The sequence below is a fragment of the Hoplias malabaricus genome, chromosome 2 (assembly GCF_029633855.1).
Source record: "Hoplias malabaricus isolate fHopMal1 chromosome 2, fHopMal1.hap1, whole genome shotgun sequence".
In the NCBI taxonomy this organism is placed as follows: domain Eukaryota; kingdom Metazoa; phylum Chordata; class Actinopteri; order Characiformes; family Erythrinidae; genus Hoplias; species Hoplias malabaricus.
This window is the reverse complement of record NC_089801.1, coordinates 61,098,531-61,124,685: the sequence shown is the minus strand read 5'-3', so window position 1 is coordinate 61,124,685 and position 26,155 is coordinate 61,098,531. Positions and strand designations below refer to the sequence as shown.

General features: G+C 40.3%; 2 protein-coding genes across 2 annotated transcripts; both read right to left on the bottom strand.

The window, feature by feature from the left end:
- Positions 1–91: 91 nt before the first annotated feature.
- LOC136677589 (uncharacterized) lies at positions 92–26,155 on the bottom strand. Its single transcript, XM_066655152.1, has 9 exons — positions 25,915–26,155; positions 25,763–25,819; positions 23,857–24,270; positions 22,586–22,972; positions 22,439–22,495; positions 21,197–21,652; positions 685–1,056; positions 532–588; positions 92–99 (listed from the first exon to the last, which is right to left on the bottom strand). The coding sequence occupies exons 1-9, from the start codon at positions 26,153–26,155 to the stop codon at positions 92–94; spliced, it is 2,049 nt and encodes a 682-aa protein (XP_066511249.1).
- On the bottom strand, positions 13,611–21,053 carry LOC136687603 (adhesion G protein-coupled receptor E3-like). The gene is made up of 12 exons (XM_066662108.1): positions 21,036–21,053; positions 19,322–19,399; positions 19,038–19,224; positions 18,649–18,762; positions 17,223–17,404; positions 16,886–17,053; positions 16,182–16,388; positions 15,748–15,980; positions 15,566–15,632; positions 15,293–15,384; positions 14,808–14,970; positions 13,611–13,713 (listed from the first exon to the last, which is right to left on the bottom strand). Exons 1-12 carry the CDS (start codon positions 21,051–21,053, stop codon positions 13,639–13,641), a joined length of 1,584 nt encoding a protein of 527 aa, XP_066518205.1. The 3' UTR covers positions 13,611–13,638.

The following is a 26,155-nucleotide window of genomic DNA, read 5'->3' as shown; positions in this document are numbered from 1 at the left end:
CAGGATTCTGCCAGTTGCATTCTGATTTGCTGTCTGTTTAATGTTGTGTACTGTCTCTGGTACTGGTTCAAAGTGAATTATAAATACTGCCTCAAATTGCTGGAGCAAAAATTACACAGATTTTACTTTAATGACAATTTCTTGTTGTCACAATTTTCATTCATTCATTCATTATCTGTAATCGCTTATCCAGTTCAGGGTCGCGGGGGTCCAGAGCCTACCTGTAATCACTGGGCGCAAGGTGGGAATACACCCTGGAGGGGGCGCCAGTCCTTCACAGGGCAACACAGACTTCGCCAATCCACCTACCAACATGTGTTTTTGGACTTGGGAGGAAACCGGAGCACCCGGAGGAAACCCACGCGGACATGGGGAGAACACACCAACTCCTCACAGACAGTCACCCGGAGCGGGAACCCACAACCTCCAGGCCCCTGGAGCTGTGTGACTGCTACACTACCTGCTGCGCCACCGTGCTGCCCTGTTGTCACAATTTGTTTCTTTAAAATGCACATGTCATTAGTAACTTACTGTTGTTTGTGGATGAAACTGTGCTGTTGAAGATGTTTGGAGCGATGGTGTTCACATCTGAGGAAGAAAATATTAAATACTTTATAGAAAGATGTAATCCAATCATCTTAATAACAACAAAAAAAGCACAAACCCAAATGACAAGCACAGTACCTGCACAGTAAGCCGCATTACAGAAGTATGGACTGACAAACTTATAGACGTAATAGTTTCCTGGGCAGGCTTTGACTTGAATTGACAGAGACCAGTAACAGCAGTTAATCCAACTCCCACAGACCCCACGAGTGACTATTCCATCTGTGATCTGAGGGTGAGGGCCATTCAGCCACAGAGGGTAATAAGTGCCACATGTGTCCCAATTTACACAGCTCTCTGGCATTCGGATACTCATCCCGTAATACAGCAGCCGGTACCAGCCGTTCCAGGTGAAGGCTGTGTCACAGATGTAGAGTCCAGTCGAATTGGTGCCTCTCCAGGGTTGATCCAGAGAAGTGTACTTGTTGCAGGGATCAGCTGTTGGTGAAACTAAATATGCATGAATAAGCTACACTTTTTCTATACTAGTGCTTACACAATGTGAACTGCACAAGATAACTCTGTACCATTTTAAAATAAGACTACAATTATAAAGGTTTATAAATGGTTTAAAAATCTGTTTAAAACCTAATTATAACCATGTAATAAACAAATAAATATAATTAATGATTATTTTAACAGTCTAATAGTGAAAGTGTCAGGTAATAAATGTTTCAAGGTAAGGAATGTGAATTTAGTCATTTCATATAATTTTCATCAATGTCTAAAAAAGACAATCCATCAGTGAAAAGCTAGTTGTTAAATGGTTAAACACATTAAAAAATGTCTGATGAAGCTGACAGGTTTAATGTTGACTGATGGAGGTCAGTATTTGGCAAGTTCTGAGGTTTAACAATGCAGATGGATGTGAGGTCTGGCAAACAACATGCCACTTATCTATCTATGTTTTATAAATGATAATTAATGATTTTTAATGTATTTCCAACCTAATTAATAACTTTTAATAACAGATTGTAAACCATTTATGAACCTTAATATGTGTGGTATTATTGTAAATTAGTACAGATCACTCTTAACATACAATGAATTCCCTCTTTAACCATGAACATAAACTTGTTTATTAGTCAGGTTTGCTTTAGGTCTCACTTACTTAAATCTGCAGCCATGCTGTTTGTGATGGTAGTGAGCAGGAGCAGGGTGACCCCTAGTGGATAGATTTAAGAACTGCTGAGTAATCACTAATACAGCTGTGCGTAAAATACTCACAATATATTAGTCATTCATTTATTCATTGTCTGTAGGCACTTATACAGTTCAGGGTCTTTCTCTGTCTCTCTGTCTATTGAAGGGGGCAGTACACAATATGTTGTTAATTTGGAACATAAACCCTTTTAATGTGATGCATCATAATATGACTGTGATATGGGAGAGGGGCATTAAATGTAAACAGAGTAACATGGCTTCAGAGGGAGCACTGTGGCAAATGAGCAAAGAAGTTGGAAAACAAATAAAGACAGACCATATCAACCTACATTTTGACTTTTCTCTGATTCCAGCCTGAAGATTCATGACTTGACTCTGACTCTAGTTTAATGACTGGTGAATTCACACTGACTCTAGCCTATAGACTCATGAATTCACATTGACCTTAGCCTATAGACTCACAAATTCACATTGACCCTAGCCTATAGATGTCACACCTTGACACTTTCTGGTTTGTTTTCCCCTTTCTATGTGGCTCTGTTCGTTGTTTTCCTTCTCCTCACATGGCTTTCTTTATGTTCACTTTAGCTCCACCTTTGTTCCGCCTCCTCATCGTTTCCCTTGTTATCCGTTTCAGCTGTGTCTAGTTAGTTCATGTATTTAAGCCCTCTTCCCTCACTTCTTGGGATCGGTCATTTTGAGTTTGAGTTTGAGTTTGTTTGTTCGTTCTCGTTGCTTGGTTTGTTTCTTTGTTTGGTTCATGATTTCATTGTGTTTGTTTCACGCTCACGTTTCTTCGTAGTGTTTCTCGTTTGTGGTTTCTCGTTCCTGCTCGTTAATGTTATTTCGTGTTTCTCGTATAGTTCGTTTGTTTTGTTATTTCATTATTAAAGTCTGTGTTGTAGCGAGTGTGTCCGCCTCCCTGAATCTACTCATCACACCACCCTGACAATAGACTTACAAATTCACATTGACCCTAGCCTATAGACTCACAAATTCACATTGACCCTAGCCTATAGACTTACAAATTCACATTGACCCTAGCCTATAGACTCACAAATTCACATTGACCCTAGCCTATAGACTCAAGAATTCACATTGACCCTAGCCTATAGACTCACAAATTCACATTGACCCTAGCCTATAGACTCACAAATTCACATTGACCCTAGCCTATAGACTCAAGAATTCACATTGACCCTAGCCTATAGACTCACAAATTCACATTGACCCTAGCCTATAGACTCACAAATTCACATTGACCCTAGCCTATAGACTCAAGAATTCACATTGACCCTAGCCTATACACTCACAAATTCACACTGACTCTAGCCTACAAACTTGTGGCTTGACTCTAACTCTAGTTTAATGACTAGTAAATTCATTCTGATACTGGCCAAGTGCCAGAGCCAACCATTACAGACTCTAGCCTAAAGACTCATGAATTCATATTCACTCTAGCCTAAAGACTTGTGAATCTACTCTCAATCTAGCTTAAAGACTTGTGAATCTACTCTGACTCTAGCCTAAAGACTTGTAAATCTACTCTGACTCCAGTCTAAAAACTTGACTTGACTCTGACTCCAGTCTAAAGACTGAAGACTTCACTCTGAGTTCAGTCTAGTGTCTCATGACCTCACTATGACTCTAACCTAAAGACTCTTGACTTGACTCAAACTTTTATTTTGTGACAATTGAATATCTCTGATATGAAGTAACAAAGTTGTAAATACAAAAAACTATATTATATAAATACAGTATAAATACTGCATAAGTGTTTAGCTCCATGACCCTGTTTAAAGTACTAGGTAAACTGTGGACATTATAAAAAACACATTTTTGTTAAAATTACACATCGCTGACAACTTTAGCACCTGGTTTTAATTTCTCCGGTGAGTCTCTAGTTTTACATTTATATTGACAGTGTCAAAAATAAATAAAGCAAATACGAAAAGAAAGGTGAAAATCAGTGACCATGTCCATAAGAAGACTTCATACTATTCACTGATTGATACCAACATAAATGAGAAAATTTGCTGTGATCCTGCTTTGTGACAACATCAGTTGTAAAAAGCACTATACAAATAAATTTGATTTGATTGCTTTGATGTGAGCTATATCCATTCAGGAATATCCATTACAGAAATAAAAATATCACTGTGTATGTTTTTTTTTTTTACATTTTTCAATACCAAATGATCAAAAGAGTACTCACGTGTCCAAAGATTCATTATATTTCTATTCATTTTCAACAACCATTTGAGGAAAGAGAGATATTCGTATCTTCAGGCAGTAAATTTATTATTTGCTTCCAGGCTGTTACAGGTTTTCATTAAATGCCATTTATTTGCATAACATTCTTCCTCTGGATGCTGGGGATTTTACATTTAACGGACAACCAATCCTCTGCATCATAAACAAATGACATGGTTTTGAAAACAGGACTCTATAGAGGACACTGTTCTGTGATGTTTGTCAAATCATCATGAAATTAAACAGCGCTGAGAGCAGTCACAGACTCCAACATCAGTACAAAGTTTCCCTATGGACAGAACAACTCCTGATTATACAGAATGTGATTTACTGTCTCTCCCAGCCCCAGTGAACGTGAATTATTGAACTTAAGACGTTCTATCACCCCCCCTCACACACACACACACACACACACACACACACAAACACACTTATCAGCCATAGCCATCAGCTCCACAGACCATACAGTAGTACTGTGTAATTCTACAAATACAGATAGTGATAGTGATGGATTGTTGCTCTGCATACTTGATTCACCCTCTTTCAACCTGTTCTTCAATGATCAGGACCCCTTCAGAGCAGGTATGGTTTGAGCGGTGGATCATTCTCAGCGCTGCAGTGACACTGAGGTGTTGAAGGTGTGTTAGTGTGTGTTGTGCTGGTATGAGTGGATCAGACACAGCAGTGCTCCTGGAGTTTTAATACCTCTCAGTGTCACTGCTGTCAGAAGAGTGGTACGGTGTGTTCTCCCTCTGTTTGTGTAAGGAAACTCCCATAATTCACATAAACATTTGTTGGTGGGTGGATTGTCTGTGCAAATGTGTTCACAGGCGTGAGTGTGTGATGGCCTGGTGTCCTGTCCAGGGTGTGCTCCTACCTTGCACCCTGTGGTTCTGTGTAGGCTCCAGACCCAGTGAGACCCAGATAACAGTAAAGTTAATAGCAGTGAAATGAGCACAATGTCTATCTTAATTTATTATTATTATTGTTAAATACATTTTACTTTTTGAGACAAAGCAAAGCTCTAAAATATGCTCTAAAATCTAAAAATAACAGATGCATGATTTCTTCACTTTCCTGTTTTCACTAATTCACTTTAAATCACTAACATTTTGTTAACATGCTCTAAAAATACAAACCGGATTCCAAAAAAGTTGGGACACTAAACAAATTGTGAATAAAAACTGAATGCAATGATGTGGAGATGGCAAATGTCAATATTTTATTCGTAATAGAACATAGATGACAGATCAAAAGTTTAGTCTGAGTAAATGTAACATTTTAAAGAGAAAATATGTTGATTTAAAATTTCACAGTGTCAACAAATCCCAAAAAAGTTGGGACAAGTAGCAATAAGTGGCTGGAAAAGGGGAATTTAGCATATAACGAACAGATGGATGACCAATTAACACTAAATAGGTCAATTGACAACATGATTGGGTATAAAAAGTGCTTCTCACAGTGTCAGTGTCTCTCTGAAGCCAAGATGGTAAGAGGATCACCAATTCCACCATAGTTGCACAGAAAGATAGTGCAGCAATACCAGAATGGTGTTACCCAGTGTAAAATAGCAAAGACTTTTAAGTTATCATCATCAACCGTGCATAACATCATCAAAAGATTCAGATAATCTGGAACAATTGCTGTGCGTAAGGGTCAAGGCCATAACTCTAATGGATGCTTGTGATCTCCGGGCCCTTAAACTTCACTGCACCACAAACAGAAATGCCACTGTCAAGGAAATAACAGAATGGGCTCAGGAATACTTCCAGAAAGCATTGTCAGTGAACACAATCCACCGTGCCATCCGCCGTTGCCAGCTGAAACTCTACAGTGCAAAGAGGAAGCCATTTCTAATCAAGCTCCACAAGCTCAGACATTTGCACTGGGCCAGGGGTCTTTTAAAATGGAGTGTGGCAAAATGGAAGACTGTTCTGTGGTCAAATGAGTCATGATTTGAAGTTCTTTATGAAACACTGGGACGCCATGTCATCCGGACCAGAGAGGACAAGGATAACCCAAGTTGTTATCAACGCTCCGTTCAGAAGCCTGCATCACTGATGGTATGGGGTTACATGAGTGCTTGTGGCATGGGCAGCTTGCATGTCTGGAAAGGCACCATTAATGCAGAGAATTATGTTCAGGTTCTAGAACAACATATGATCCCATCTAGACGTCATCTCTTTCAGGGAAGACCTTGCATTTTTCAACAAGATAATGCCAGACCACATTCTGCAGCAACCACAACATCATGGATGCATAAGAGAAGGATCCGGGTACTGAAATGGCCAGCCTGCAGTCCAGATCTTTCACCTGTGGAGAACATTTGGTACATCATACAGAGGAAGGTGCAACAAAGAAGGCCCAAGACAATTGAACAGTTAGAGGCCTGTATTAGACATGAATGGGAGAGCATTCCTATTTCTAAACTTGAGAAACTGGTCTCCTCTGTCCCCAGACGTCTGTTGAGTGTTGTAAGAAGAATGGGGGATGCCACACAGTGGTAAAAAATGGCCTTGTCCCAACTTTTTGTTGAAGCCATGAAATTTTGAAACAACATATTTTTCCCTTAAAATGATACATTATCTCAGTTTAAACTTTTGATCTGTGATTTGTGTTCAATTCTGAATAAAATATTAGATGTTGGCATCTCCACATCATTGCATTCAGTTTTTATTCACAGTTTGTTTAGTGTCCCAACTTTTTTGGAATCCGGTTTGTAAAAACAAATGCTGTAATGCCTGTAGAGAAGAGTGTCCATTCGTTCATTCATTTACTGTAACCAATTAATCAGTTTCATGGTCACAGTGGGTTTGGAGCCTACACAGAATCACAACTTGGGCAGATCACCAATCTATCACAGGGCAACACACTCACACCTACCTACATTTCATTCATTCCTTCATTCATATTCTGTAACCACTTATCCTGTTCAGGGTCACGGTGGGCTCGGAGCCCATCTGGAATCATTGAGCACTAGGCACAAGCACACCTTGGGAGGGGTGCTAGTCCTTCACAGATGACACACATTCACTCACACCTACAGATATTTTTTGAGTCATCAATCTACCTACCAACGTGTGTTTTTGGACCATGAAATGAAACCAGAGAACAGGAGGAAACCCACATGGACACAGGATACACCAAACTCCTCACAGACAGTCACCCAGAGTGGGATTGAACCCACGACCTCCAGGTCCCTGGAGCTGTGTGACTGCAACACTACCTGCTGCATCACCGCACTGATCCTATCAGCGTTTGTGTATAGCAAATCAGCATATCACAATGTATTTTTGGAGCCCAGAGAAAACCCACTCAGACACAGGGAAATCACACCAGCCTCCTCCAGAGAGTGAACAGAGGCCGGGTTTGAACATGCCACCCCAGATCCCTGGGGCTGTGACAACTGTGCAGCCACATATATATGTGTATAAGAGAATGTACTCATACAAATATTACAGTGTATTTATAGTATAATGTGTTAATGATTTAATGTGCAAAGATAGAGCTCAAAAATGAACCACATAACATTGGCTCTTACGCACCAATCATTTACATTTTGTTCCATAAACAAATGATGTGACATTTGAATATGTGTTGATTTCAGGAGGCTTGAGATACTTCCTTCAAAAAAATGTTCTATGATCAATCATTACTTAGAGTAATTATTTCCTTAAAATGGTCTCTGTAAATCACATCTTTAAAATAAATAAATAAATAAATGAGTTTATAAAATCAGTTTTAAAATCAATTATAAACTTAATGTTTATGAATGACATTCTGGTTTTGAAATTTGGTTTTGAAATCATTAACAAATATAATTTATACAAATAAAATATTTTATACACATAGGTATAGAAAAAAAGAAAGAAACACTTCTTTCTATACTTATGTGTATAAAACATTTTATGCATAATTGCAGCTTAGAGTGCTTTACAGGACATATTTAAAACAAACAATTATAACAGGTAAATGTAAAAACTGTGACTGCAATTAAAGGCATGTGCAGCACAAGATAATGTGTTGCAAACAGAAGAAGAAGAAAAAGAAGAAGGAGAAAAGATTTTGGACTCATTTGTCACAGGGAAGACACTGTGGGCGGTCTATGGATAAGCAAGAACTTGAGGTAATGTACACCACAGAGTGCTCTCTTCTCCCATTGGTACATGTTACAGGGGATGTCAGACTAGGTAATGTTTTGTTTCCCATCATGCTAGACTTTAAGTTGTGAGGTCATGAGTTGTCCCTGATGCCACTTTTCTGGTCTTTAACGTCATGCTACACAGCCCATTCCTCATATTCAGGTCAGGCCCTGGAAATGTGTAAGATTTCCAGACCTCCATGAGTTGATAAATTCTATGAGAAAATTCACTCAAGCCATTTCCTGTCCCTGAGTGAGGACGTAAATTAAAAATTAAGACACAAGGGTACAATATTAAAAAGACAAGTTGCATTCAATTATGAGTTTAAGATCATAACACTGTTGCTAGAGGCTCCTGCAGTGCTCAGTATGCCTGATGGGTGCATTGCTTTATGCCTTTCACTCATGTAATTTCTCCCCAGTCTCCCTCTCTCTTCTGCCATCCATTGTCCGGACAACACCACATCCCCACCTCCATCACACACACACACATACACACACATTTTCTGAGTCGTTTGACCTTTCCTGGAAGCTTCTACTGTACTTAAGCAACTTTATATTACAAGGAGTAGACTGCTGCTGGAGTAAGCGCTTCAAGAGCCACCACACCCAAACATATCCAGGACATGGGCCACAACTGGTGCAGTCCTTGTGTCAAGCCACTCATGACCCCACTCATGATCCAGAGACAATGCAGGAAGTGTCTTACCTGGGCCAAGGAGGAAAAGAACTGACAGCTGCTCAGTGGTCTGTGTTTTCATATGAAAGTAAATTTTGCATTTCATTTAGAAGTCAAGGTCCCAGAGTCTAGAGGAAGATTGGAGAGGCACACAGTCCAAGCTGCTGGAGTCTAGTGTGACGTTTCCACAATCAGTGATGGTTTGGGGGGCCGTGTCATCTGCTGGTGTTGGTGGTCTCTCCATGCTTCCCTCTGCTGACAAGCTGTATGGAGATATGGATTTGTATGGACTTTTACAGAAGCACCTGTCCACACTGCCAAAAGTACCTGGTTTAATAAACACAGTATCACTGTGATTGATTGGCCAGTATACTCACCTGGAATGAATCTATGTGAGTTTCACTTTTTGAAACTCAGTTTTCACTTCTATTAAAATAACAATAGGACTAGTACAATATAGTGTTGAATATATTTCATTACAAAAACAAGCAGGCAGTTCAACACAACGGAAATCACAAGTCCACTTGTAAGCATATATTTCAACGCATTTCAATGATGAAACCAGCCCCAATTATTTTTGAGACATCAAGTATCAGGAGGAAATGTGCATTTGCAAGTATTCCAACTTTGCAGTGCATTTGGCACTTGGTTTTAAAAATGCAGTCACTGTACTAACATTAATGATGATTCAAGATCTGCAATGAATCAAAGTGATTAAGAGAGACTGAAGTAGCCATTTGTTTTTTCTTTACTGCCATGAATGTCCTCTTTTGTCAGGTAAATTACAGAACCAGCACAACTATGTGTTAGGGTCGATAAGGGATGAGGGGTGCGGACTGATGGAGGGCGGACGCAAACGCTAAGAACACAGACTTTATTTAACAAAACTCAATGAAACAAACACAAGAGGACTGGGGCATGAAACGAGCGTGAAACGAGCAAGAGAAACGAACAAGAGAGACGAATAACACAAAGAACAAGGCGAACATATAAAGAACAATCCAAAGAACAATGAACGCTAAACAAGGAGCAAGGTACAATGAACGACAACAGGAAGTGAGGGAAGGGGACTTAAATAATACAACAAACAAGAAACACCTGAAACGGATAACAAGGGAAAAGATGAGGAGGCGGAACAAAGGCGGGGCATGAAAGTAAACAAAACAAAGCCATGTGCTAAGAAAACGGACCAGACAGGACGTGAGTGTGACAGACGCCCCCTCCTGAACGCGCAAGAGGGAGCACAGAGAACAAGAGACTAAGACAAGGAACCGTGGGGCAGGAGACAAGAAACTAGACTATGGACAAAACAGAAGACTGACAAAGGGGAGAAACCCGTGAAGAACCTAGAAACAGAGACACGAAAGAACTAAAGACGGGTGGCAAAGCACTGAAACTGGACTGGGACTGGAAAGGACTACACTGAACGGGAGTGTTTACATGGGACTGGACAGGAGTGGACAAATGTGACTGGACGGGGTGCTTAACATTGGACACGACACTGGAGGGGAACAGGGACTGGAAGGGAGACAGAACAGATGATGGGACTGAGTGCTGGAAATGGATAGGAGACGAGACTTGTGACAACAGGGTGCTGGACCTTAGACTGAACGGGGACTGAACTGGAGGCAAGACAGGTGATTGAACACTGGACAGACACGGGGACTTAGATAGAACAGGAGACGGGACAGGTAACGGAATGGGGAACTGGGACTGGACATGGGCTTGAAAAGGGGCCTGGACAGGACTAACAGGGGACTGGACCGGACTAAGCAGGGGAACAGGGACCAAGACACTCACAGGAACAGACACGAACACGGTAACAGGGACAGGAATCGAAATGAAAGCAGACACAGGTACAGGGACAAGCACAGAGACAGGAACTAGGACAGGGACAGACAGGGGAATCAAAATAACATGGGGGTGCCCAGGACTGGCAAATGTCTGCGGGGCAGTCCGAGGAACCAGCCTGGGCACAGTTCTGGGGATCGGCCCCAAGGACGGGTACGACCGGAAGTGGCCGTATCTACAGTCCCCGGGGCAGACACGGCCGTAGCAACAGTCTCGGGGGCAGAAACGGCCGTTGAAGTCGCCCTCCCGAGCAGAGGAGAGGCTGGCTGGGCCGCTTTCCCGAGCAGAAGAGCGGCTGGCTGGGCCGCTTTCCCGAGCAGAGGAGCGGCTGGCTGGGCCGCTTTCCCGAGCAGAGGAGCGGCTGGCTGGGCCGCGCTCACGAGGAGAGGAGCGGCTGAGGGAGCCACACTCATGGAGACTGGAGACCCTGCAGCGACGTCCACGGAGACAGAGGAACCTGCAGCGACGTCCACGGAGACAGGGGAACCTGCAGTGATGTCCACGGAGACGGGAACCTGCGGTGATGTCCACGGAGACAGGGGAACCTGCAGCGACGACATCCACGGAGACAGGGGAACCTGCAGCGACGACGTCCACGGAGGCAGGGGAACCTGCAGCGACGACGTCCACGGAGGCAGGGGAACCTGCAGCGACGACGTCCACGGAGGCAGGGGAACCTGCAGCGACGATGTCCACGGAGGCAGGGGAACCTGCAGTGACGACGTCCACGGAGGCAGGGGAGTTTGCCACGTCGTCCACGGAGACAAGAGAAACTGTGACGACGTCCACGGAGGCAGAGGAGTCTGCGACGTCGTCCACGGAGACAGGAGAAACTGTGACGACGTCCACAGAGGCAGAGGAATCTGCGACGTCGTCCACGGAGACAAGAGAAACTGTGACGACGTCCACGGAGGCAGAGGAATCTGCGACGTCATCCACGGAGACAGGAGAAACTGTGACGATGTCCACGGAGGCAGAGGAATCTGCGACGTCGTCCACGGAGACAGGAGAGGCGGACGTCGCGCTCACAAAGACAGGAGAGGCGCGCGCCGCGTTCATGAAGACAGGAGTTTGTGCTGCTCGCCGGGCTCGCGCTGGAGCTTTAAAGGGTTTAGGGGGTTTAACGGGCACACTCATGGGATCCCCTAGAGGTGTGCCCCTGTTAGCCTCACCTCCGTCGTCCTGAGGCTGAAGGCAAACAGCCCCTACCCTTAACCCCCCCAAAAAAATTTCCCCGGACCTGAGGGGGTAGTCCTCGGGAGTCGATCGGGAGAATCTAGCTCTCAATAGTTCGCTAAATGTCTCCACTGTGATATGCAGAGCTCTCTCTCCCAGCACACGATCAGCCCACTCCAATGCTCTCCCTTTGAGTCGGGATCTCATAAACATCACTTGGATAAATTCATGTGGCGCTGGAACAGTCAGGTAGTTAAGGTACAGTTGGCACTGAAGCAGAAAACCCTCAACGTTTGAAGTCCCCTCAAAGTCGGGGGGGAACTCCCATATGGGATTGCAGGGCAGCAGGTTGATCACCCACCTTTGCCGCTAGAAACTCCTGTACTCTCCTGAACACCTCGTTGAGAAAATAGTCCGTGCTAGCTGCGTCCATGTGTTGGTCGTTCATTCTGTCACACTATGCTGTAGCTCAGACACTGTATCATTACTGTATTTGTGACTACTCATATGGAATATATGTAATGTCTCACCATTATTTAACAGGTGACAGAGGCAGCTCAGCCATGTTGTAGCTCAGACAGAGGCGAAGAGTCAAGGTCACATGTGAATCTGAATGTTGGTTTGGTGCTATAGATTACTAGTAATTAGCATCATGACAAATTTTAGGCTGATAATGTAAAGTGATTAGTGTATATTTGACCAACATTTTTAATTGACATGTCACACTTTTTGTAAAGCATGCATCAGTGTGTAATTTAATCAGTAGCAAACCTTTCAGTTACTAGTGCAGTCAGTGGGGAAGAGTCAGGGCCATAGGTGAGGCCCAATAAGCACATATTTATGGTTTTAATGTGGGGATAATATGTATGTAATCTATCAAAAATGTATTGCATATAGTTCCTTGACAAATCTGTCAATATGTTAAAATCACCAGCAATAACAAAATGGTCAAAGTCAGTAGAAATAAAATAACATCTCTGTAAATGTATAAATAAAATCAGCATTGTATTTCAGAGGCCTGTAGAGAGTTACTAGTAATATCTGTGGTGTCCCTTTCAGAACTGCGCAGAGGTACTCAAAGGATGTGAAATCACCAAATGATAACTGCTTCCATTGAAAAGGACCATGGAACAGAACAGCTAGACCTCCATCTTTTCTGCTGCATGTGATACATTTAAAAACTGAGAGTGGACCTAACTCCAATCCAGTTAGATTGATTGGCTAGATTGCACAGTAAAGGCATGAAAGATTGATCATGTACATTTAAAGTAAGCATTCAGGGCTAAGCTGTCGTGAACTTTTAAGGGACACTGAAAATTTAAATGAAGGGGCATTAGGAAACATCCCTGTTGCTCCTTTATCTTCCACTCCATCAGGTTCCACCCCAGCACCCCATAGACAGCCTGTAGTAAGCACTATCTGGCCACCAACAGCCTATCAATCTGATATTTTGCCCTCGTAAAACTATCAATAGTAGGCAGAAATATGAATCTAAGGTACGTGATCAATCTATCTTGCCTTAATGTGCAATCTAGACAATCAATCTGATTGGACTGGTGTTAGACCTGATGGATCGTGTATGATGCTGACAGATTTAATTATTTCATGGTACAAGGCTGCAAGACGCATTAAATAAATATAAATATTTAAATAATATAAAAAATTTAAATGCACATATAAATCACAATTAAGTAACTTACAAACTTTTATTTCAATTAAAAATACATCCCCCAATATTATATAAGGTGTAAACACAGCACATTTCCTTCTATTTTTCTGTCTTATGCTGGAGCCTGAAGTAGCAACAAAAGGTTTTCAGCCACTTCCTGTACTGCTGTCTCACCTGAAAAAGAAAGTCATAAGGTCAGTGGAGGCAGCAAAATTTCCCATCTTACTTGTGTTACCTAACATTGATTTGGGGGCATCTGTAAGAGCGACTCTTTGTAAGAGGAATACAGAATGCATGTTAACAAACCTAGAAAATGAAATATATTAATAAATTCATTCATTGTCTGTAAGAGCTTATCCAGTTCAGGGTCATAGTGGGTCTGGAGCCTACTGGATACAAATCACTGGGTACTAATCACTTGGTACAAAGCAGGAACACACCCTGGCAGGGGCAAAATATATTGCAACTGATTATACTTATGACTAAATAAAAAAGAAAAATGACTGATTAATAGAAAGCACATCAGATGTGCTTATAGGTAATGTAGCAGCTCACCCAGTGGTGAATTTGAAACCCAAAATCTTTGTGTGAGAACTAATGCAAAAAGAGTGAGCTACCAACTGAGTTAGTGGGGAACAGGACCCAAGAGTTGAGAACCAAAACACAGAATACACAAATAACCCCTCTGAAAGCAAAGAGAGAGTGAGGAATTAATACAAAATTAATAAACAAAACAAAACAAAAAAAAAAAAAACAAAGTGGGGAAGAAAGGACAAGAAGGGCAGAGAATTTACATGATTATTTATTTCACAACATTTTGTTTTATATAGAATATAGGAAAAAAGAAGTAGTAGTAAAAAAATAGTAAATCCCACGGAGGGAAGCCAGAGGTACCCTGAGAGGAAAACTCAAAGGGAAGGGTTTGGCAAAGAATATCAGCTGGAGAGAGGACAAACCCAGAGAAAAAAATGAGGAGCTTCGACAGATTACAGGCAAGGCTTTCTGGAAGTAGAACCCCAAGACTGAACACTGAAAGTAGTGTTGGTTTCCCTTAATTAAGAGAGGCCCAGGTGGAGTTAATTGCCTCAAATTAAGTAGTAGTGGTTCTATGTCTCCCTATGGTGGCTGGGGGTGGCTTAGCAGACAGCCCTGCCCCGGCTAGATCTCATACACTTATGAATAACTCACACACACAAAAAATAATTAAAAAGGCTCCCAAAATTTGAATAAGAAGTGTGACTATTGGGACCAGAAAGAAATTTCCTGACCTCATAGTTGAGGGCGCAGTGGACCAGGAAGATGAAGGTGCCCTGCTGGGAGTTGAGAAACAGAAAGACAATGGCTAACACATTACTGCCATCTACAAAGAAACCCAGAATCCAGGGGCCCCCGAGGATGATGATCTGAATCAAGGTTTTAAAGACAAGAACCCTACAGCAAGAGAGAGAGAGAGAGAGAGAGAGAGAGAGAGAGAGAGAGAGAGAGAGAGAGAGAGAGAGAGAGAGAGAGAGAGAGAGAGTTGCATTTTGTAAGAGTTGTGTATCCAGGTAATGATGCAGGTGTCATGGAGTATGATTTTCTGGATATAAACAAGGCTAAACACACAGACTGGTAAATGAAATTTGAAATTGTGTGTTTTTTGTTTATTTTGTTTATTAAATTATCTGGACTTGTTCTTCAGTCAGTGTTTTACACAGGAATGTTTAAAGTGTCTGAATGTCAGAAAGTGGGGGGAAAATGTGCTGGTTGGTACCTCATTTGTTTGATCTGTGAGCGTTCACTGCTGAGTTTAGACAAGGCAGTTCTGAGGATGATGATGACGGTGATGAAGATAATGAAGTTCAGCTGTAAGTGTGGTGAACAAATAATAATATATAAAATATTCACTGAAACAGCCCTCTTAATTTTTACATAGTTACAGCAATGTACTCTTCTAATGTTAACAATCTACACAGCTGTGTGTCTGGGAGTCTCTGTCTCTGTCTGACTTCATAAAACATTATGTAATGAATATGTCAGTACTTACTGTAAGAATTAAACACACAGGACCAAGGAAGCTCCACACAAAGTCTCTGTCTGTCTTTATCCAGCATCTATGTTTACGTAAATATAATTTAGTGTACATGAACTTGGTATAGACTTTTTGTGTTAAAAATGTCTAGTTATGAATATAAAGTGATTTCTAATTAAACATCTAATGCCACTCACTGGTCACTGCCATATCCATCAGGATACAGCCCAACAGAAACGCCCACCACAACCAGAGGAATAACGTATCCAATCACAGTCAAGCATCTCCAGCCAAGCACCTCCTCCTGCTTTGATCTGATCTTCATGATGTTCTTCACAGAAATGAAGAGCATCACAGCTTCAATGAACATCCACACAAAAGCAGAGAGGAAGAGGAAGTGTAGAACACCTGCCATCACTGCACACCACGTCTGTGGAGAGAGAGAGAGAGAGAGAGAGAGAGAGAGAGAGAGAGGACAGACAATATTAGAATCAAAACATTATCTTTGATATTCTAGGTGATGTTATTTCACTGTTAACATTGTGGCATTCACTGAATTTCACTGCATGATTATCACCACAATTCATCCTCAGCTGATGATATAATGTAACAGAGTTTAAACTATTCTCACCTGATTGGCCCGGATGTACTGCAGTAATTTCTGTGTGAACAGGAAGAGGAGGTGAGCCAGAAACAGGCTGAGGCAGAGGTTTGTGAGAGGGGTGAGATTCCTTCTCAGGTTTTGACGACAAAGAGCAAAGGTCAACAGGGTTAAGTTTAGGAAGAACAGCCCCACTGCCACAGCCACTGTGTTCAACAGCTCCATGAGAGGGTCACTCTGTAAAGCAACAATCAATACTTTATTGTAATTGCTGGTAATATCTCATTATCTGCAGCATTCTTGTGCAGCAGGTAGTGTCTCAGTCACACAGCTCCTGGTGTGTGATTGTGAGTTTGGTGTGTTCTCCCTGTGTCCATGTGGGTTTCCTCCAGGGGCTTTGGTTTCATCTAATGCTTCAAAAACATATGCTGGTATGTGAATTTGCAGCTGAAAAGTGTCCATTGGTGTGAGTGAATGTGAGAGTGTGTGTCGTCCTGTGAAGGACTAGAATGAATCCCAATATCTGATCTGAATACCTGTTCAATTCTAAACACTATACAACAGAATACAATGGAAGTGTTAGGAGTCTTGTGCAAAACTTTGCTTAACCCAGGTCCTTTCCTGAATTCCTAACTCCTGCCTGGTCTAAGGATTTGAAGCTGTCAGGGTTAAAGTCTCTAAAGCTCAGACTGCCCTAAAACACAAGCACATTTTTAAATATATAGGTGTCTTACATTGTCGCCTGGGGGTGGGTTGATCTCCATGATGAGAGCGAAGGTTGAGAGGTGAACACAGGAGCACACACTGTAACTGCTGTTGGACTGGAGGAGTTCACAACCATCTATGATCCACTCAGTGTTATTCCAGTACACGCAGGACAGTGTACTATCAGAAGCAACGTCCTACAGCAGAAAGAAGAGGGGGGACTTTGAGAGTGTAATGTTAATAACATGCAGTTTCAAAAGTCAAGTCCAATACTATATTTGTTGCTATTCATATCAAAAGCTTGTTAGCTGTCATGAATGGAGCTCTAAATCTGTACTTAAACAAAATGGCATGAGAAACACTCACTGTAATGTGATGCAGGGTGAAGTTGACTGGTGTGCTGAGCTGTGTGTTGGGGGTTTTGGGCAGCGTGGCCGACACCACAGTGGACATCATGGTTTTCACTGTGTTGTTGGTTGGGTTGAAAAGGCTGGGTTTCAGCATGTTCTCCATGTTGCTGTAGCTCATGAAGGCCACAGCAGCTGATCCTGAAGAACATAAACAAAATGCTTAACTTTTACTATAATGATAATCATGTTATTTACATTTACAAAGCATGTTGTGTCCTGTTCAAACTGTAAAATTAATAAAAATGATACAAACTGATAAATGATAAAACAATGACATCATCATCTTCCTTTCACATGCCACATATTGCAAAGGAAATCTGGTAATGTTAAATTCAGATATTCCCATGTTCTGCAACAGCTACTCGTCTACTAGATGTCTGCAATCTAATGTTTACTTACTACACTGTGTTATATGATATCATGTAATGTTTTATTATTAAAGGTATTGAAAGAATATACCCTTCTATTGCTGCATAAATCTGAGCTAAAATGTCCTAGAAGTAAATAAAGGGAACCCAAATAATTACATGTGGACTGAAAAATTATACTTGGTTATTTATTACTGAGGAAAATTATCTAATGTTACAGAAAATGAGTGGTAAATGTACATGAATGTTTGCTCACAGTGTACATTGTGATCCCTGGTGTGCAGCAATAACTGCCGCTAAACATTTCTGGTAACTGTTAATCAGTCTGCACTCTGACATTCTTCTGTAAAAACAGCTTCAGCTCTCAGATATTTCTTCACATGAACTTCTCACTTCAGTTGCATCCACAACATTTCTACTGGATTAAGGTCTTGGACATTTAATAACATTAGATTTGTTCATGTTTAAACATTCTTTGGTAGAATGGTTCGATCCACACTCCAGGCTGTGTTCTGTCTATTGTCTGTCTTCTATCAGTTTCCTGTATGTCATATTTCCAGTGGTTTGTCCACATGATTTTTATCAAACTGCAGATGGGCAGCATTGTTCTTACTGGTGAGCAGTGGCTTTCTCAGTGCAGCCCTGCCATGCACACATTGCTCTTCGCTGTTCTCATCAATGTGAGAAAAGACTTAATTTGCTTAAAAATTACCCTGGGACTTTCTGGAACCTTCTGTACCTTGATACACCTTATTCTTGGAGTCATGGTTTTTCAATGATTACTTGCGATTTTACTGCACTGTAAATAGAGCCCTGTTATAAATAAAGCTCCCTCTCTTTTGGCTTACATGGTTTTTAATGACCTTTTGCTGAACTTGCTCTGGCCTTTCACTGTCAGCATAATCACAAAATAAGAAAATGTCATTTTTTGTTTGTACTCCACTCATCATTTTACTAATAGACAAAGAATTCAAGTAATCACACAATAAAAGCATAAACAGGCCACTACTATACCATTATTATTGTCTGAAATCTGGATAAGGTCAATGTCCATCTGGGTGTTTTTTACACTGAGCTGAGCTATTTCTGTCAAGTTGGCTTTTGGTCCGACTGTAAATGCTTGAATATCTGAGAGAAACAAATTATACAACATTCAGTCATGAATTATATCATAGTGCTGCAGTGTGTTTTCAGTGTTGGATCAAATAAATAGGATCCCTGTATGTATAGTTGCAAGTGTTTTCTTAGCCATGTATATTAACTGTTTAATGCTTGATCAGTTGCAATATAATATTCCTTTATATGTGTATATATGGACAAAATGATTACTGCTGCTTAAAATAAAATGTACTGAGATGGAAGCAGTGGCTGGGATCAAAAGATTTATTTCTGTAATCATTTACCTAAGCCATCCAGGGACATGTTAACAAAGTCAGTTGTATCTGTTGGCTTCACCAGTGTAGACACCAGTTTCTCAGTGGAATTCAGCACAGAGTTCCCATAAGTTGCAAGTTTTTGTGTATTTAGTGTTGAAACATTCAGAAGCTGCCCCTGGGCTTTAAGGACTACGCTCAAATACGATTTTACAACCTGAACAACAAGAAGAGAGAAATGTACAGTCATTAACTTAATATCCACTGAATATTAGAGACATTAGCTCATTTTTTTGTAAAAATAATCTACTTACTTGTGGAGGGAGAACTTCAGCAGTGATGTTCCCAATCTGGTTAAACACGTCTTCTCCGCAGCCTGAAGTAAAATTTGCCTAAAACACGGATTCGGTTAAGAGCATATGTTTTGTTAGATGTAATACTTGTGAAGGTCACTGTAGTAAGTTCAGGTATCTGGTATAACATTAATAATTAAACTGTTACAAACCTGGCATTCTGTAGATACTGTGATATTTGGCACTGGAAAAAAAATGGCAGGAGAAGGTATTTTAAAAGTATTTCACTGCTTAAACCAAAACGAGACAAGGAAACTGTCAAACTGGTAACGCCTATAAGGATATGCTCAGGGCCAGTTGTAGCCTGCTATATTAGGGTTAGTTGGTAGAAATAATAAGTGGGCAAACACCTCATTCTGTTATGACTCAACTCTAGAATGGGTCATAACACTCTCTCTGACCCTTACTCCTTCTCTCATTCTCTCTCTCTCTCTCTCATGCTGCTCACACATACACAAACACACACACACACACACACACACACACACACACACACACACACACACACACACACTCAAACAAAGCTCCTGTTTAGCTGTTTGAGACACCAACTGTGATAAAGTGTTAATTTTGTTCTGTTAAATTTTCTGTGTCTGATGCTACATTTTCACTCAGCAAATTAAGATATTTTAATTCACATATCAAAACCATACACTGAGATATTATAATAAACTAAACAATTATCACACTACATATTTATGTCCTCCAAAAAATTTCAAAGATGTTTTATCTTTGTGATTACCTTGTTTAATCAATACACATTAATTATTATTATTAATTTTGATTATTTTATTTTACATTTAAATATCCTCTATTAAAAGCTACAGAAGACACATAGTTAAACTGTACCTACAGTTTTCCATTATGTTTATTTACCACAGAATTATTTATTTAGTTATTTAAATAATATTCACATTAGTAAATGTGTATAAAACTGTAACGGTTGTTTACAGCAGTTTTAAAGCTCCTGTTTACATGTCGCCAATTAAATATTATAATAGTTTATTTCATATATCATTATTGTAAGTTTAAAAATGGAACAGTAAAATATAACATAGAGACTATACTTGCAGTTGTAAATATTTTTAAAAAATTAACTTAGCAAATGGGAAGGACATTCAAAAACAGCAGCATTTAGCTATAAGCAGTAACTGTGAACCTGATCATTATACACATCTACTCTGATGTAGTTTTGTGAACGTAAAGTATCCTTCAAAATTGGCAGTTCCTCATTTACACTAAGGGGATTATGATAATGAAGCTCCTGCTGAATCTGTAGTGAGAGATGTAGGTGCTCTGGTGTAATCTGTACGTTATTTGAAGGTTAAAATGTCTTTATGGAAACCTACCTGGAGTCGTGACCATTACTGTGCTAATGGATGCCACCGTCGTGGTGACAGAAGTGCCACTTTGCATATCTGAAGAAAAAAATCAAATCATGATAAGTACATTACTGCTGTTTCTGAATTTGAAAATAATCCACATATTCATTAGTGTACTTACCGTGAATGTTAATGAATAAACATACATTTTAATCTGAATGCTGATTTATTAATTCATCTACTGAAGTTCATTAATATTAAATATTGTGTCCCCTTTTTAAATCAGGTTTACTGTTTGATTAACCAAGTAGAAGACTTTTACAGACAGGAACAGTTGGTGGGGAATTTTTTACCTCGACTGGGGAGGTCATTAGGTGGTGGAAGGAATACTTTGAGGATACCAGCCGTTGTTTACCAGCCAAAAATAAAGTTTTATTTTCCCTAAAGGTTTTTGCATTTAACTCTCAACATAATAATTTGCAAATAAATATAATAAAGGAAACAGCAGTTTTACCTGCACAGTACGTTGGCATTGGGATTGATAAAGCTGGTTTGACGAGTCTGTAGACGGAGTAATTTCCTGGACAGGCTTTGACTTGGATTGGGTTTGATTTTAGTGAACCACACTGTGAGCCATCAGTCACATAGCCATAGGACCCATAGATTTCTCTGGTGACGATGCCGTCCTGTGGCAGGGGATGAGTTCCTCTGAGAAAAAGTGGTGTGTAACCTCCACAGGTCATGTATCTCGAACACCAGCGAGATTCAGCGATCTGAGCACTGCTTCCCTTAAGATACAGTCGATACCAGCCACTCCATTCAACAAGAGTGTCGTCATGTTCACTGTAGAGGTTGTAATAGAAGTAGACTGGTTTTCTCTGGTCGTCATGATGATTGTATCGGACGTAGACTGATCTCCAATAATTATCCAGAACAGTGTAGACACTGCAGGGGTCAGAGGTGGTGTTTGCTGTGGAAATAAATATTTCTGTTATAGGCCATAATTGAAAAAAAAAAAATGTATATATGAGAATATAAGGGTTTTTTTATGGCCACTTCAATAAACCTTATGAAGATATCTTAGAAATAATATCATCACACACACACTTTAATATATAATAAAATACTAGAAATATATAGCAGAAAGCTATATATTAATTTCATTTAATAATATGGAAAAAGTGGAAGTGAATACACAACATGGGTTTCTGTTTGTTGTACTCTGACTATACATACAGTGACTGAACACCAAGCTGTTGTAATGAATGGGACTCAACAAAGATCCATTTGCAGAAGGATTTTAACAAGGAGCAAAGCAAAATGGACTTAAAGAAAGATCAAAGAAATCAACAAAAGCAACAAGGCAAGATCCAAATTGTTTAAATAAAACAAACAAGAACTGGGTGACTGTGAGGAGTTGGTGTGTTCTCCCTGTGTAAGCGTGGGTTTCCTCTGGGTGCTCCGGTTTCCTCCCACGGTCCAAAAACACACGTTGGTAGGTGGACTGGAGACTCAAAAGTGTTCGTAGGTATGTGTGTGTGTGTGTGAATGTGTGAGTGTGCGTGTTGCTCTGTGAAGGACTGGTGCCCCCTCCAGGGTGCATTCCCACCTTGCTTCCAATGATTCCAGGTAGGCTCTGGACCCACCGCGACCCTGAACTGGATAAGCGGTTACATATAATGAATGAATGAATTAATAAAATAAATACCCCTTTATAATGAGAACTAAAAAGTTGAGTGTATCATTGGTGACTTACTGGTGTTTGTAGATGAGACAGTGCTGTTGGCGATGTTTGGAGCGATGGTGTTCACATCTGAGGAAGGAGAAAAACAAGATAATTAAATAATCTGCAATAACTGCTGTTTGAAAACACAGATCAAAGTTTAGAGAACACACACAGTACCTGCACAGTACGCTGCATTGCAGAGAGTTGTCTTGACAAACTCATAGACGTAATAGTTTCCTTGACAGGCTTTGACTCGAACTGGTGTGGATCTGTAAGAACAGCAGCTACTTCCTGAATTCCCACAGACCACACGAGTGACTATTCCATCTGTGATCTGAGGGTGTGTTCCATTCAACCACAGAGGGATATTAGTGCCACATCTGGATCTATTAACACAGCTCTCTGGCATACGGACACTCATCCCATAATACAGCAGCCGGTACCAGCCGTTCCAGGTGAAGTATTGATCACAGATGTAGAGTCCAGTCGCATTGGTGCCTCTCCAGGGTTGATCCAGAGGAGTGTAGTTGTTACATGGATCATAACTGGAAGTATTATAAATAACTGTCATAAATAAACATGAAAATATGAAGTGTTAAACAGGTGAGAGTAATAATACAATATATATATCATTTTTATTCAGACTTGATCATTTCAGTCTTCTACACACTACATACATTTGATGTCAAAACAAATATTGAGCTGTTTTATTACAGAACAAAGTATTTTTCTACATCTCCCAGAGTTCATCAGCAGTGTTTCAGTTTAACAGGCTGTGGATGTGCTCCCTGTTGGACGTTGTGCAGAATTTTTCCTGAATTTCATAATTCTCTGAATCATTTATCAGGCTCTGGCTACAACAAAATAACACTGATGCAGACAGATTTGGACCTGACACAGGAACCTGAAATGGCTCAGAGCCCTTCGGCTAGCATCATTAAATGAGTTCTTCTGCCATCTTCATTAAGAATAATTTCTAATTAACGTTGAATAAACACACATTACCTATCATTTTTAATCATATCATGGCAACAATAACAGTGAAAATATATTTAAAGCAGATACGTTTAACTTCAAATGTCAAGCTGCATCTGGACTGAAAAATATTTTTATTTGTTTATACAGATATCAGACACATACTTAGGGCCTGTTTAAGTAAAGAACACCAGAAAATCTGGGTGATTTGTTCTCCCTGTTCAGCTGAGAGAAACATATAGCTAAAGATCTGAGTCATATCAAAGCTAATCTAGCCACAGTGTGTCATAGTTTGGTGTAGTTATACAAGGCAGGTATGTGCCAAGATACAAATTTAGATGCAAGGAAAGAAAATAAACATCAGTTCAGTCTGCTCTGTAGTTAATTAATGTAGTTTTTATGTAACCCTCAACATAATGATTTTTAAAAATGATTTAATAAAATAAATATTATAAAGGCAACAGCAGTTTTACCTGCACAGTACGTTGGCATTGGGATTGATACAGTTGGTTTGACAAGTCTGTAGACCGAGTAATTTCCTGGACAGGCTTTGACTTGGATTGGGTTTGATTTTAGTGAACCACACTGTGAGCCATCAGTCACATAGCCATAGGACCCATAGATTTTTCTGGTGACGATGCCGTCCTGTGGCAGTGGATGAGTTCCTCCGAGAAAAAGTGGTGTGTAACCTCCACAGGTCATGTCACTCGAACACCAAGCAGATTCAGCGATCTGAGCACTGCTTCCCTGAACATACAGTCGATACCAGCCACTCCATTCAACAAGAGTGTCATCATAGCCACTGTAGTGGGTGTAATAGAAACTGCCTGGTTTTCTCCAGTCATCACTGAGAACAGTGTAGACACTGCAGGGGTCAGAAGTGTCTGCTACGAAAAAAAGTATTTCTGTGAAAAATATTTACCTCTACTCTGCCAACATAACACAACAGCTGTTCAAAAAGGAACACCATAAGACAAACGGATAGGTTTGCAAATATGAATTATTGTAAACAAACTGTCTAAAACTCCCTGCTGGACTGGGGAGCCTAACTCATGCATTGAACTGTGACACTTGCACATGCCGTGGCGAGTAGAACTGGTCCAATTGTGAATATAAAGATAATTGTCTGTTGGGTTGCTGCATGCATTAATGACAACGTGAGTGCAGTGTTGTTTCTTCAGGATCTTGTTGCATTTGCCCATGTTTATTCTAATAAAGTGTTGGTCATTTCATAAATGTATAAGTACACATTAGTCATAACCTACTGAAATGCTGGAAACCTCTGTATAAAGCGTTCACATAGAGAAGTTCATATTGTATTTCAGGATGTATGTTCTCATGTTGTTCGATTGTGGCTTCTGTAGAATTCCTCCAGGCACTGGACTTGTAGTAATGGTGCCAGCTAAATTACCACAGCATGTCTGCCATGTGTTCCCGTCATTGACCAGTCACATGACCATTGGACATATTTGATTAGCTGTCTGTACATATGCTCTACTTGTGGTCTCAGAGCACCATCTCACGGTAAAACATATAAAAATTTGAAATATCTAGTATTTTCCTACATTACATATTATTTCATGACAATTGTTTGTATTGCTGAATTACAGATTGCCATTACATGTTCTGTATTTCTTATTTTTACAGAAAAGCACCTATACACACTCGGATATATTTAGGCAAGTCTACAGTGCTCTTTATAAACCTGCTGAAATTGCAATCAGAATAAATATGTTATGCTTAAACTAGAGGTTGCAGCTAGTCTTTTACCAGAGTACATAGCCAGTTAGAGTGGGACCAGTGTCAGATACAGGTGTTCAACCCACAAACTGACGAAGAGTCTGATACTTTCAGTGCACAAACCTGGCCCCAATGTCAGGATTCTGCCAGTTGCATTCTGATTGACTGTCTGTTTAATGTTGTGTACTGGCTCTGGTACTGGTCCAAAGTGAATTATAAAAACTGCCTCAAATTGCTGGAGCAAAAATTACACACATTTTATTTTAATGACAATTTCCTGTTGTCACAATTTGTTTCTTTAAAATGCATTTCATTTTAGTTCATAAGGGTACTTTTATGATCAGCTGGTGTTGAGTTGGGAAGGATCTATTTGCTGAACAATTTAAACAAAGAGCAAAGACTACATCTTTGTTAAAAATTTGAGCAAAGGCATCAAAAGCAAAACTGTGGTTCTAAAATCAGCAGAACATATAGGGCAAGTTCAGTCAGAGTCATTTCACACTGAAGGTGAGAGTGGAGGAGTGTGTTATAATGAGGATGATAGGGGAAGGTGAAGTGCATGTGGTGTTCTAAAATTATACATCAATTTACACAGTCTTTATACAGAGAAAAGTGTTGCACATGTCATTAGTAACTTACTGGTGTTTGTGGATGAAACTGTGCTGTTGGAGATGTTTGGAGCGATGGTGTTCACATCTGAGGAAGAAAATATTAAATACTTTATAGAAAGATGTAATCCAAACATCTTAAAAACAACAAAAAAGCACAAACCCAAATGACAAGCACAGTACCTGCACAGTAAGCTCCACAAAAAGTAATTGGACTGACAAACTCATAGACGTAATAGTTTCCTGGGCAGGCTTTGACTTGAATTGACAGAGACCAGTAACAGCAGTAAGCTCCATTTGTCCCACAGACCCTACGAGTGACTATTTCATTTGTGATCTGAGGGTGAGTGCCATTCAGCCACAGAGAGGCATCAGTGCCACATCTGGATCTATCAACACAGATCTCTGGCATACGGACACTCAT

Bases quoted from the DNA above. Each gene is read 5' to 3' on its own strand.
- LOC136687603 (XM_066662108.1), bottom strand. The intron at 19,225-19,321 runs GTAAGTAGATTA...CTTGTTGTTCAG, and splicing joins CTGAAGTTCTCCCTCCACAA to GTTGTAAAATCGTATTTGAG. The intron at 16,389-16,885 runs GTAAGACACCTA...GTTGCTTTACAG, and splicing joins ACCCACCCCCAGGCGACAAT to AGTGACCCTCTCATGGAGCT.
- LOC136677589 (XM_066655152.1), bottom strand. From the start codon at position 26,155: ATGAGTGTCCGTATGCCAGAGATCTGTGTTGATAGATCCAGATGTGGC. The intron at 21,653-22,438 runs GTAAGTCACCAA...TTATTTCCACAG, and splicing joins TGTCTCATCTACAAACACCA to CAAACACCACCTCTGACCCC. The intron at 1,057-21,196 runs GTAAAACTGCTG...ATGCATATTTAG, and splicing joins AATGCCAACGTACTGTGCAG to TTTCACCAACAGCTGATCCC.